Source organism: Coturnix japonica, chromosome 1 (genome assembly GCF_054131305.1).
Source record: "Coturnix japonica strain WE chromosome 1, WE-NBRP24, whole genome shotgun sequence".
NCBI lineage: Eukaryota > Metazoa > Chordata > Aves > Galliformes > Phasianidae > Coturnix > Coturnix japonica.
This window is the reverse complement of record NC_140663.1, coordinates 151,930,793-151,943,152: the sequence shown is the minus strand read 5'-3', so window position 1 is coordinate 151,943,152 and position 12,360 is coordinate 151,930,793. Positions and strand designations below refer to the sequence as shown.

Here is a 12,360-nt window from a genome sequence, read left to right as displayed (position 1 = left end):
TAATTCCCAAATCATCACTACTAGATTGTGTGCAAGGAGGTATACAAACAAAAATAACCTGAATTGCCTCTGGATGAGGCTCACTCTGTTCCCAGTCTTTTTGTGGTTACTATTAGTCTTTGGTAATAAGCCCATACACAATAACTCCCATGGGCAGTAAGTAGTAACATCTGAAAATCTCATTACCAGTTGCCAGTTCACGTATAGCTCCAGAAGCAATGGCAATAGCAATGGTAGAACAGGGATTCATTATATTTTATTCAGCTATTAAATATATGTTGTTTGCCCATGGGCATTGGAGAAGAAGAGTGTTGCAAGACTGCAATAATTTGTAGTTATACCTAGAAAATAGAAAATATGTTGATGTATCTGTTTTCTTTTCATGCTCTTTAATTTCTTACCTTCACACCCACAGATTATAAAATCTTTATAGATGTTGTAGACAGTAAAACTGTAACTATCAGTTTCTTCTAAAAGAGAGTGCAACATTATGGCAAATGTCTTTGCCAAACAAACTGTTTAATTTGAACAAATAAACTTACACCCACAAAGCAAGCAAACAAAACATAAAGCATGAAATGTCACGATTAATCTTAATTTGTGTATTTGGATTGTCTTCTATAATAGTAATTAAACTGATTAGAGTTCTTTCTTGGAATGTAATAAGATATTAAAAAGTCAACTCTGTATAAGAAGAGCATGCTAGAAAATCATTAGAAGGCATTGATTTGTCGGTCCAGCATCCAGCATCCAGGTGAAAGGCTCCAGAGACCTACATATGACACAAAATGAGTTTTAAGAGCTGGTTCTAAAGGCACTATAGGTTTCCAAAGAAGAGAAAAATTCTGTCATAGCTATAGATTTGTAGGCTACCAGACCTGCAAGGCATCACTGGAGAGCAGGTCCTTCTGCAGCTCCACATTCTTGCTGACCAATCTTTTTGCTCAACAAAAGACAAATTGTCTAACAGTCTGAAAGGACACGCTGGCTAACTGACTTTATTGACGAAGACCCTCATACTTTCACAACTGGAAAACCACTTCACCAACAAATGCTAATGTTGAAGCCCAACAGACTTAGAGTTTTTTGTGTCAGTGCTTAAGTACTTGCTCTGCACAGAAAAGCAACATCTACTCTTCTTTTATCTGTGTGATAAAAAAAATGAGCATCTGCCAAAGCAATATTCAAATATGGAAGGTCTGTGTGACTGTGTACAAGAGTTCCTCTGCCTGTCCCTGGTATTCTTTAACTGACCATGAGTTTTGCTGCTGGAAGAACAACACACTTGGCATAGACTTTGTCTCTCTCCATCTCCCAGACAGAAGGTTGGTCCTCCCCTCATCATTTTATATTCCATAGGATCAGTCTGTGTGAAATCTGCATGTCTCTGTTTTTAGCGGTGAGTGGAATTTGGGATTGCTTGTGCAGGCATCATCAGGCATCGCATCCTGGGACTGGTTTGATTTGTCCACAGGGTAACCCCAGACTGCATAAATTTGGCTTTTCTTTATCTTTAAGCTAGAGTGCTCTCAGAAATAATTTTACAGATATTTTGTAGTGTTAGCAGGGGAGTTCCTGTTTCTGTATTTCTTCCTTCTGCTCAGATGTGTGTCTGATCTCCAGAAAGTGTAGGAATACAGGAGAAGCAGCATTATTTTCTCATTAGCAGCAGGCATCTGCAGTTTTGTTTCACTTTTTAGCCTTTACACGACAGATCTTAACCAGATTGAACCATGACTTCCTTTGAGTCCTTTGGATTAAAGGACTGTCAGAGTTTCCAAGAAAATAAACAAGTGGTTGATGTTTGGTTCCTTGGTTTTTAAACTTTATGTATTTTTTGCTATACATCAAACAGTTTAACTTCAGTGGGCTGCACATTTCTATTTCCTGTCATTCAATCTATGTTCCTATTATCCTGCCTTTGGCATTTCCTCTGTATATTTTAAATGTTGGCAATATATGAAAAGATTAGAAGATTTGAAGTGAAAATGTTCAGTGTAATTTTACCACATGGAACTTCCTTACTTTTGCGCTTACATTACCTAGTAACATTCCTGCCATCTTTAGAACCTATCCTATTTAGAACATACTGTAATTTAATTTTATTCTTTATCAAATCATGTGCTCTTTAATTTGGCTGTATTAATCATCATGAACGGCCTTTTACGGGAATTTGTTAAAACCAGGCACTTTACAGACCTTCTGCTAATGCTTTTCAACATGTTTACCTTCAATATCACAGCTGTTTCATGCTTGGCTTTGTTTTTGAAAGTTGTGCCAAATGCGGAGTGCTTTGGCAACCTCTACTGATAGATTGTCATTAGTTAGAGAATGTTGCAATCTCATTATTTTCCATCATTTGTATGTGTCCTAAACAAGGGTCCCAGGGTAAGTCTCCACATTAGGAAGCAATTGCACCACCATTTTAATATGCTGGAGTTTTCTTCAGGCCACATTTTGATGGGAAGGAAATAGGATATTTCCTTTTCTGTTTTTTTGTTAGTGTAGTGGGAGTTGAGGGTGATCCTGTGATACATGAAGGATTACATTTGTCAAAGTTAATAGCACTGTTCTATTAGAATCTGGAGCAGTGTAGCTCCAATGATTTTTGCATTTGAACTTTAAGAGAGGTTTGCAATACAATGGTGGATCTTGTGTCAAATGTTCTTTCAGAGATAAAGGTATCAGCTTTCATGATTGAGGCAGTGATTATGCAAAGCATGGGAACTACCACTGCTGCCGTGAGGGTATCTCTTACAATAATAGATGCTAGTGAATTTTTGTCTTTTTTTTCTTACCTTGTTAAGTTGAGCATGTAAGTAGGAGTCTTTTGACTGAAAATCATTCATTTCTGACTGGGGGGTTAGGAGCAAAGAAGATGTTCATTCCTTGAACTCTATCAGAATTTACCCAGATTGTAGAGTGATACCTCTTACACCTAATGGTCCACAGGGAACTCTCCTTGCAACTTCTCACCAACCACAAAGTGGGATCTTGTTCTCAAGATGTATCGAAACTGAAATCATAGCTTAGCACTTATGATTTGTTGCTTTTAATACACAGCCTTTTGACTGCTCTCTCACTGGACGCATCTATGCCTTATGTGTCAAAAAAATAACTGGCTTGCCTCGTTTTGACCGGGCTTTCACTTGAGCTACCTATTGCTGCTCTGAGGGGGATTTCAAATTGCCCTTCAATGAGAAAATGTTCAGTTTCATATTGAAGGACTTGATCGTTTGTGAGTTATTCAGATTTTCCAAGGATTGCTGCGTGTCAAGTCTTCTGTTGACCCTTGCACTGCATGTGGTATCTAAGGTGGAATAACACTGGATAAGTAAGCATAAATGTCTCCCAGTCTCATCTACCTAAGCATTTTTTTCAGACTGGCCAGAATGTGATGCTCCTGAAGGCCATATATCTATGATCTTGAACAATTGTGTTTCCAGTGCTTTAGGATTATGGTCATTTTTTGTGTTCTATTTCTTCACACTTCTTGCTATAACCAATATCATTAGAAGAGATGGTACTAAAAACAGCACAAGAACTGAGAAGCTGTGAGGCCCCTGGTGAGGGCACACCTGTCTGCCAGGACCGTGGTGTATTTCTGTTTGATTCTGGTCTTTTGCTCAACTTGGAACTATTTGGGGTTTGGTCATTTGTGTACCCAACCACTGCTGATTTTTTTTTGTAATCGGAGTATTGAAATGCTTGAATTGAAACAGTCAGTGTTTGTTTCTTCCTGACTAGAAATCTCAGATATATTTTCTTTTTTTAATGCTGTAGGCAGAGAGACTTGAAGTTAAAAAAAGGCAACAAGAAATGCAAAGAAGAGAGATGTTCCTTGAAGATCGATTTCAGTAAGTAAAATTTGAACGTTCCTCCTTAAATTCATTCATTTGCTTATTCTTTTAATTTGGGAATTTTGGCTTTTTTGTTTGTTTGTTTGTTTGTTTGTTTTGGAAAGTCTGAGGATTAAGAAAGGTTTGGCTTCTGTTCTTCATTCCTCCTTTTTGACTTGAAATATTCCAAGCCTACTACATGCCTTAATCTGTGAGCTCTGGTTCAGTAAAATTCCCTTAGCTTCTCAAAATACACATTTTCAAATGAAAACTGTAGGTTATAGACTGACTTAGTGTTTTCTTTCTCTAACTGAGTCAATATGTGATATTCAATCCAAGACTAATTATCAAAACAGTATCTACATTACATACGCACCCATGTATTTTAGTGACTAGTAAAGAAATCTAACCCACATGGGAAAAAATGAGAACTATTTAGCATAGTTCTACAGCTTAATGCAGAGATATGTTGTGAGGATCTGTTTCCCAATAATCTCTCCTTAATGTAAGATTTAGATATGGCCTAACTCTTTATAGTTAATTCTATTGGCAGTGAAGTTCCTGCCTTGCTAGTTCACTCTGCCCTACTTATTTTTAACTGATCGAAACCAACTCTATCACATAATTAACACACCATGCTGTTCAGTCACCTTTACCATTTTTATCTTCTATTCCTGAAATTACTCACCTTTGTTTATAACATGATTGATTGCTCTTTCCTCCTCTATGACCTTTGGAGGAACATCTTTTGTCCCATGCTAGAAGCTCCCATTCCTTCATCATCTGCCAAGACTCTAATCTATAGATGTTTTAGAGCTTTCTCACTGATCAAGAAAGCATGACATCTTTATTTTATTTCTTCCTGTTTGTCTTTAGGTAGGGCACTTTCCTAAAATATATTGCCAGTGTTTGTCTACTGGTATTTTACAGTTTTTCCTCTATCCCAGTATGGATTTCCCCCCAGCACACCTTGATTTCTCAGGATCTGTACTCAGCGCTGGTAAGGCCACACCTCGAGTACTGTGTTCAGTTTTGTGCTCCTCACTGCAAAAAAGACATTGAGGCCCTGGAGTGTGTTCAGAGAAGGGCAAGGAAGCTGTGAGGGGTCTGGAGCACAAGTCTTATAGGGAGCGGCTGAAGGAGCTGGGATTGTTCAGTCTGGAGAAGAGGAGGCTCAGGGCAGACCTCATCGCACTCTATAACTACCTGAAAGGAGGTTGTAGTGAGCTGGGGTTTGGCCTCTTGTGTTACTGGTGATAGGACTAGAGGGAATGGCTTCAAGCTGTGCCAGGCGAGGTTCGGGCTGGACGTTAGGAAACACTACTTCTCAGAAAGAGTGGTCAGGCAGTGGAATGGGCTGCTCAGGGTGGTGGTGGAGTCACTGACCCTGGTGGTGTTCAGGGAATGTTTGGATGTTGTGTTGAGGGACATGGCTTAGTGAGAACTGTTTGTGATAGGCAGATGGTTGGACTGGATGATCTTGTAGGTCTTTGATTTCAACCTTAGTAATTCTGTGATTCTATGACTGCTGAAGACCATGCACAGCTTTGTATCTCTGTCTGTTCTTTTATAAACACCTTCATGCTTTTTAAGCATAACCCAACTGCAAACTCATCAGATCTTTCAGTACATGATACTGTTATGATATTCTTATCTATGGGAATTGTGAGGGTTATCTTACCATTTAGCCTGTTTTTTGCCTTAAGCCTTATTTCAACTGTGAATGGAGATGCATCTCTTCCTCTCATCTTTTCCATCTGTAACTTTTTGTTCCTCAGGGTGAAAAGAATTCTGCTGAGATGCTTTTTCTGTTGCAAGTAAGCCTGGTCTTGTAAAAGCAATCTCAAATGATACATCTTCATGTTGGCAATTAGTCTCCGGGTGGTGTTGGGGCTAACACTGACAAGGCACTGGCTGGCAACTTTCTGTCCACTGATGTAGGAGAATTTTCTGAGCCTTCAGCTGAAGTTGTCCCAGGAAACCAAACTGACTGATACTTACGATGTTAAAAAAGAACTGTGCGCTGCCTTGCAGCACAGTTTGTGTCTGACTGTAAAAAGCTTATTTGTATACACTGTTTATTAAACTTATACCAGGAGTGTCGATACAGATATGGATGTAGATACTGAAAGAGGTGAACTGAAAGCCTACCCACACTGAATGCAATTTTGGTTAACCAAAAACCTTTCATATTGAAGAGAATGATATTACTGCCTTCAGTGGTCCAGTGAAATCCTCTGGGGTACAGAGGAAGGAAGATCTTGGGCAATGGATTAATCACCAGATATTGTTGAGGTCATATTGCTAAGATACATTTGTGTTTTGGAATATAGTATCCTGTAGTAACAGGAAGATTCAGCGTGACATCTTGTATCTTGTAAAGTAACTCCATTTATAAACTGCTAGTTATTAGAGACATGTTTGCAGAGAAGTGTTTAAGCAGTTGTGTGCTTTTGCATACTATACAAAATATATAGATTCATTACTTCCATCATTTGAGACCCTATGTCTAGCAGCAAAACAAATAAATATGAGGTTGTGCCCCTTTCCTCACTGTTTCTTCCAGAAATAGTTTGATCTCCTTCCCTGCTTGCTGGGAGAAGAGCAGGGAGGGTCATGTGCTGCATATAAAGCAGTGACCTATGCAAAGTCATGGCCTGTGGAGCCATTTCAAAAGGTAAGCTGCCTTATTAGTCTGTCCTCTGTAAGCATCTGTAGCAGCAACATCACTGTTTCCTGAGGAGATCAATGCCTACCAGTGGTCTCATTAGCTGGGAAACCTTTTAAATTGATCACCACATTCAGCTGTCTTCCTACACAGCGTACAGCCAAATGAGTCCCTATCTGGTATGCAGTGCTACTTCTATTTGATTTGGAAAAGCAGTTAAGGTTCTTGTGTCATTAACATACTCTACCAAGAAAGTATGATACTGGCCAGAAGATCCTTTTTCAGATGAAATTCCTATCACTATTAAAAACAAATGAACACATGCCAAAAAGAAAAACTGCCCACAGCCTTGTCCCCTGCCTGCAAAATACAGGTATTTCCTATCTCCTGAAACCTTTCTTAGCTTGTTTATGTCAAACTGGCCCTTGAAAGTCAGCTGTATGCATTATCACAGTTGCTTGATGAAGTGCTGGTGTCTTGTGAGAATGAGGTACACATGTAGAGTATTATGGAAAAGGCTGCAAGACTCTCACTGTTGAGATCAGCAGCTCCTCTGTCTTAGGTGAATGCAAGCTCTATCTAAAATGGACAAAACTCACAAAGTACGTCCTAAAGTAGCTTTGTATAAAAAGTCTGAGCTACATGCAGGAGCAGACTTTGGTCTGAGGATCTGCTGCATGGCAATATTGTTATGATTGGTGCTTAAAGAAGAGAAGAACTTGAGGGAATTTCTGGTGATGGAATTGCTGTAGTTCTGCCTCTGCACATACCAGATCTAGACAATAAAAAGTACATGCTCGCTTCTTATTTTCTGCTGGAAGCTTATATATGAAATGCATTCCTTTATTCTCAGAAATAGTTTCTTTGAAGCATTTTACGTTGATGGCCTGTAGTAGAAAAGGTATTTCTGTCAGATTGTATTAAGAGATAATAAATGCTTTTGTAGCCCATACTTAGCAATCACCTATCCTTGCAAGAAAAGAACTGAGTGCAAATTTCCAAATGGGAATGAAGAAGAGGTTAGATGGCCCGGGACTTTTCAGGATGTCCCTCTTTACTCAGGGCATAAAAATATTGCTTTTTAAACAAATTGCTTTTTAATGGAATGCCACCTCATGGCTTGCTTTTCTCTGTGTTTTGTGTGAGTGCTCTTTCCAAGCTACGTGAATCTGAGCCTGAACTGCAGGGTATCCCACCACAAGGTTTTAGCAGAACTCTCTGATAAGGTGCTTTTGTTTAATTCAGATTTGATTACCCAGAAACTGTAGTGTTGGGTGTACTCCAATGCATTTCTAATAGCTGTCTACAGATTTACATAAAGAGAGAAGCAGTCTAGCATGTATAGTTTCTCTTTTATAGCACATGGTGGCCTTTGTATGGCTTCATCCTTTTCTTTGTTACATGTTTATGTCCCTATTTTTGTGAAGGTTGTCCTCCTGTAGAAATTTCTGGCACTGTTACACTCTGGTACATGTGTGCACTTGATAGACTCAGCTTAGAATTTGGAGCTGGAAACACAATTTGCCATAGTGTCTCTGAGAGCGTGTTCCAAACAGTGCAGGAGTTTCACCAAACCAAGCTGATATACGCTTGCCTGCCAAAGCAGTTTTCTCAAAAGTCATAAAAGGTAAGAAAATAAAACCTGAATCAAAACAGAATATTTATTTATTTCTCTATTTTTACAGGATAAATACTCGTGTCCTTGCCAGTTTTCAGTCCTCTGTGATGTGTGGTTCAAACAGCAGGCTGGTAACAAATTTTCCCCACAGAAGTGCAAATGTAAACCTGACCAGACTTTTAATATAGGTTGCTAAAGAGAGTGAAAGAGAGCTCACACAAAAAGGTCTGCAGCCTTGAGAATCTTTTGTTTGCTTTTTTTTTCACCACAGTGGTCTTGGTTTTGTTCATTTGCTCCTGATTATTTTAAGCATTGTCAATTATTTAGCTAACAGGCAGAAAACTAGGCTTTTATAGACATCTAAAGGGACTCTCCTGAGTGTAATAATGAAGGCAGTTTATTGAATGCCTGTGAGGTTGCTTTCTAATTGTATACATTAATCTGCCCATGCAAGCTGGCTGAAAATATAGAAGCAGATTGCACATGCAGATGGAGCACACAGAATGGAAGATCTATGCAATAGACTTATACAAAACTGCATTTTCCTTAAAACTGGATTTAGGCTTATTTCTTCAGATAATAAATGGAACTTGATGTCTAAAATAACTTCCGAGAACATTGGATGAGTTGGTGGGAGGAAAGAATAGCTTAGCAGTATTATTTCATTCAGTCAGGAAAACAAAAAAAGCAAGTAGGTTGACAGGAAAAATTAGTTTTGGGTGTGAGTGGGAAGTGATGAAAATAATTCTGCTGAGAAAGTTCCTATTTTTTAAAGAACTATTTTTATATTTTTATATTTTCTTGAAGTCTTATACCTGAAATGAACAAGTGCCACATTTTTTGTCCTTATCCCCTAGAAAGGGAGCTCATGCCCAAGGACTCTGGCTACCAGCCAAAGATATCTCAGTTTTGATCACTGTTATTAGGCTTGTGCATGTCCTGCTTGGCGAACTTGTACATTACTCCCAGTGAATTCAGTGAATACTTCTTGAAACTTGATATGTAGGTTTTGAAGGTGAACTACATAATCAGAGGACAAACTACATAATCAGAGGATGGTCCTTCCCACACAAAAGGGCAATGGGGAAGAGCCATCTATATATATAGGAGTTTCCTATCATAGAATCAACAAGGAAGCTGCAAAGATGAGCTGTAATCTCTCTATCATTGGGTCAACTTTTGGAATTTCTTCCATTTTAACGTTTAATTCTGATAGCATTTTTTAGGCCGTGAGATGGAGAAGCAACAAACACCCTACTTCCAGCCAGACCTGCTTGCAGGTTAAAGCAAATTCTTGACCAGGAGGCACCGACAGTACAAAAGGCAAAGTCTTAGCCAAGGAAGAGCAGGGAACAGACCTCTGAGTTTTCTTCCATTAGATCTGCTAGCTCTCTGGGTGGGCCTGGCCTAACCCAGCCTAATTTTAGGGCTGTAGTTAAGGTGCACCCACTGTGGACTTAATTTCAATGATGGGCACATTTTCTTGCAAATAGACTTCAGCAGTGTTGAGAAACAGACTTAGTTTCTGCAAAAATAGATGAAGTTGTGAAGCTCAACCAGTTAAATATGGTGAGGGGAGAAGTGCAGGTATGCTTCCTGATGTTGCAAAAAGATGTGTCTTGCATGGAATTAAATTTCAGGTTTTGTTTTTGAGATGAGTCCTCCTATTGTTTAAATAATATCATGAATATTGATGGATGAAATGAACGCTATATATGTATTATGTATGGTTCTTAATTTTTGCAGCAGAATTGGAAGAAAATGGTGAAATATCACCTTAACATTACTCACTGACCATGAATTTGGAAGCTGATGTGTCTGTGTCATTTAGCACAAGATGCTATTTTTGTTATTCAGTCAAGTTGTCTCATCTTTGAAACAAATACAATGATTTGCCTGGCTTGAACTTTCTTTTTTCTTTTTTCTTTTTTTTCTTTTCTGTGGCTTTTTTTTTTTTTTTTTGCATGGTTTTCAGCATACTTGTAGACATTCATCAGGGTAGAGTTGTAATGCTGGAGATCCTGTAGCTTAAGTAAACAAAGAGCTCAGGAGCTATCTTGTTTTCAGTAGTAATAAGTGTCCATTATCTTTTAAAAGTTGTCAAGAGGAAAAAATAGATTTATGATGTATACAGCAATATTGTACTGTTTGTTAAAGCACAGGCATTAAAGCTGGTATATTTTTCTATATCATGGCATTTCAGTATCCATCAATCATAGTGAAACAATGAACTGCCTCTGCTTTCGTTGGGAAGCAGTAATGAAATAACAAGAAGCCCTTTTTAACTGATAAGTTTTTAATGTTAGTCTGGAAAACAAGCTTAAAGCCAAGAACTTTATTTGCAGGAAGAAAAAGTTTTTTATTCATCTTCATTATGAAAGGGAGTAACACTCTTCAGTGACAAGCTTAGCAAGCAATGGTGTGCAACTCTTGTGTGGATGAAGACACTGGGGCTGGCATCCGTATCCTCATTCATGACACCAAGGGTGAATGCTTTTCAGAACTTTCATGTCCCCTGCCTGGAGAAGTTCAAGACCAGGCTGGATAGGGCCCTGGAGAGCCAGATGTGGTGGGTGGCAAACCTGCCTACAGCAGGGGGAATGAAATTTGATGGTCGTTATGGTCCCTTCCAACCCAGGCCATTCTGTGATTCTCTTTGCCTTGTATGTATGACGTGAATTAAGACCCAAATAGACAACAGTGAGATCCCTCTTGGAATACTTTATTAAGCTCTGAGGCCCCAACATTAGAAAGACAAAGACCTGTTGGAGTAGGCCCAGGGGAGGGCTACAGAGATAATCAGAGGGCTGGAACACCTCCCTTATGAAGAAATCCTGGGGGAGTTGAAGTTGTTCAGCTTGGAAAAGAGAAAGCTCTGTGGGACATTGCAGTGGCCTTTTAGTACCTAAAAGGGACCTACAAGAAAACTGGAGAGGTATTTTTTATCAGTGACTGTAGTGAGAGTATAAGGAGTGATTTAGATTAGAAATTAGATAGAAATTCTTCACTGTGGAGGTGATGAGGCATTAGAACAGATTGCCCAGAGAAGCTGTGGATGTCCCATCCCTGGAAGCATTCAAGGCCGGATTGAATGAGGCTTGAATGATCTGATCTAGTAGGAGGTTTCCCTGCCCATGGCATTGGATTTGGAACTGGATGGAACTTTAGGGTCCCATCTAACCCAAGGCAATGTGTAATTCTATGAAGAGTTAAGGCCCAAATGACTCAGGAAGTTAAATTCCTTATTCTGCACAGGAGCTTTGTTCTTGAGTACCACAATAAGATCAGTGTAGGTCTTCAGATTCTCCATGGTTGCCTTGCTAAAGTCAACTGTAGAGCTTTCTGCTTCCCTCCTGTCAAGACTAGGGATGCTGTCAGACCATGGGAATTCCTTCTCAGGACAGAGGAACCTAGGCTTACTCACCTAGGCTTACCATCCTCTTGTTTCATCCCAGTGGGAATGTGGACAGCATATGCTTTTAGTCTCCAAAAATATTAAATCCAAGTAGATTCCCCGATGTAGATGTAGCTTGTGAGTTTAGGGTATACTCCTTCAAGTCCCTAAATTACACCATTCTCAGTGCAACACCTAGCAGATTCATGTTTCTGAGTTCTACATTTATTTGTTGCTCTTCAAATCCAAGTTTTTGAGTAATAGCTTGTAACAAACAGATAAAAAACTCAATAAAAGACTCCGCTTGAAGAACAAATGTGAAACATAAAGCATTATAGCTAAGGACCCACTAAAAGCATCTACAATATGGACTGACTTCCATAGTCATGCACTGTCCCCTCCTAACATGCTATTCAAAGTTCCTGGCAAGAGAGTCATTATTTTCCTATGACAGCTCTTAAGAGTTTTTCAACCCCTAATCTTGACAGTGTTTCACTCCACCACAGCTGCATCTCTACTAATATATTTAACACTGTCAATCACTGTCACTTTTGAGGCCAACAGGGTTAAGGCTGCCTGCTGTCATTGCTAGCAAACTTTTTACCTTCCAGAATGGGGCAATTGCATGAGAAGAGTGTAATGAGAGATATTTATGGTTAATATTATTTCCCGGACAGCAACCAGGATTTCTCTGGGAAAGTTCTATTTAGAGGATTTCTCTGGGAAACTGCTATTTTGAACTGGTCAAAACTATGCCAGGAACTGTTACCACAATACAGATGGCTAAGTTCCCATTGCTGAGAGTATTGCCTGATGCTATTAAGCCAGTATGAAAGTAGCC

The 12,360-nt window shown here is 39.2% G+C and overlaps 1 protein-coding gene across 13 annotated transcripts in view; it reads left to right on the top strand.

The window, feature by feature from the left end:
* The window catches only part of EPSTI1 (epithelial stromal interaction 1), a 47,102-nt gene that overhangs the window by 18,299 nt on the left and 16,443 nt on the right, over positions 1-12,360 (top strand). For 10 of the 13 annotated variants that reach the window (XR_014948611.1, XR_014948607.1, XR_014948605.1 and 7 more), the window contains one exon: positions 3,784-3,857. Coding sequence is in view for 4 of the 13 variants with exons in the window: in XM_085554390.1 (XP_085410516.1) it covers positions 3,784-3,857 (74 nt within the window). In the remaining 9 variants the exon portion in view is untranslated. Of the gene's footprint in view, positions 1-3,783; positions 3,858-8,192; positions 8,351-12,360 lie in introns of those variants that run through there. The other 3 variants (XR_014948608.1, XR_014948606.1, XM_085554394.1) reach the window with 2 other exon arrangements.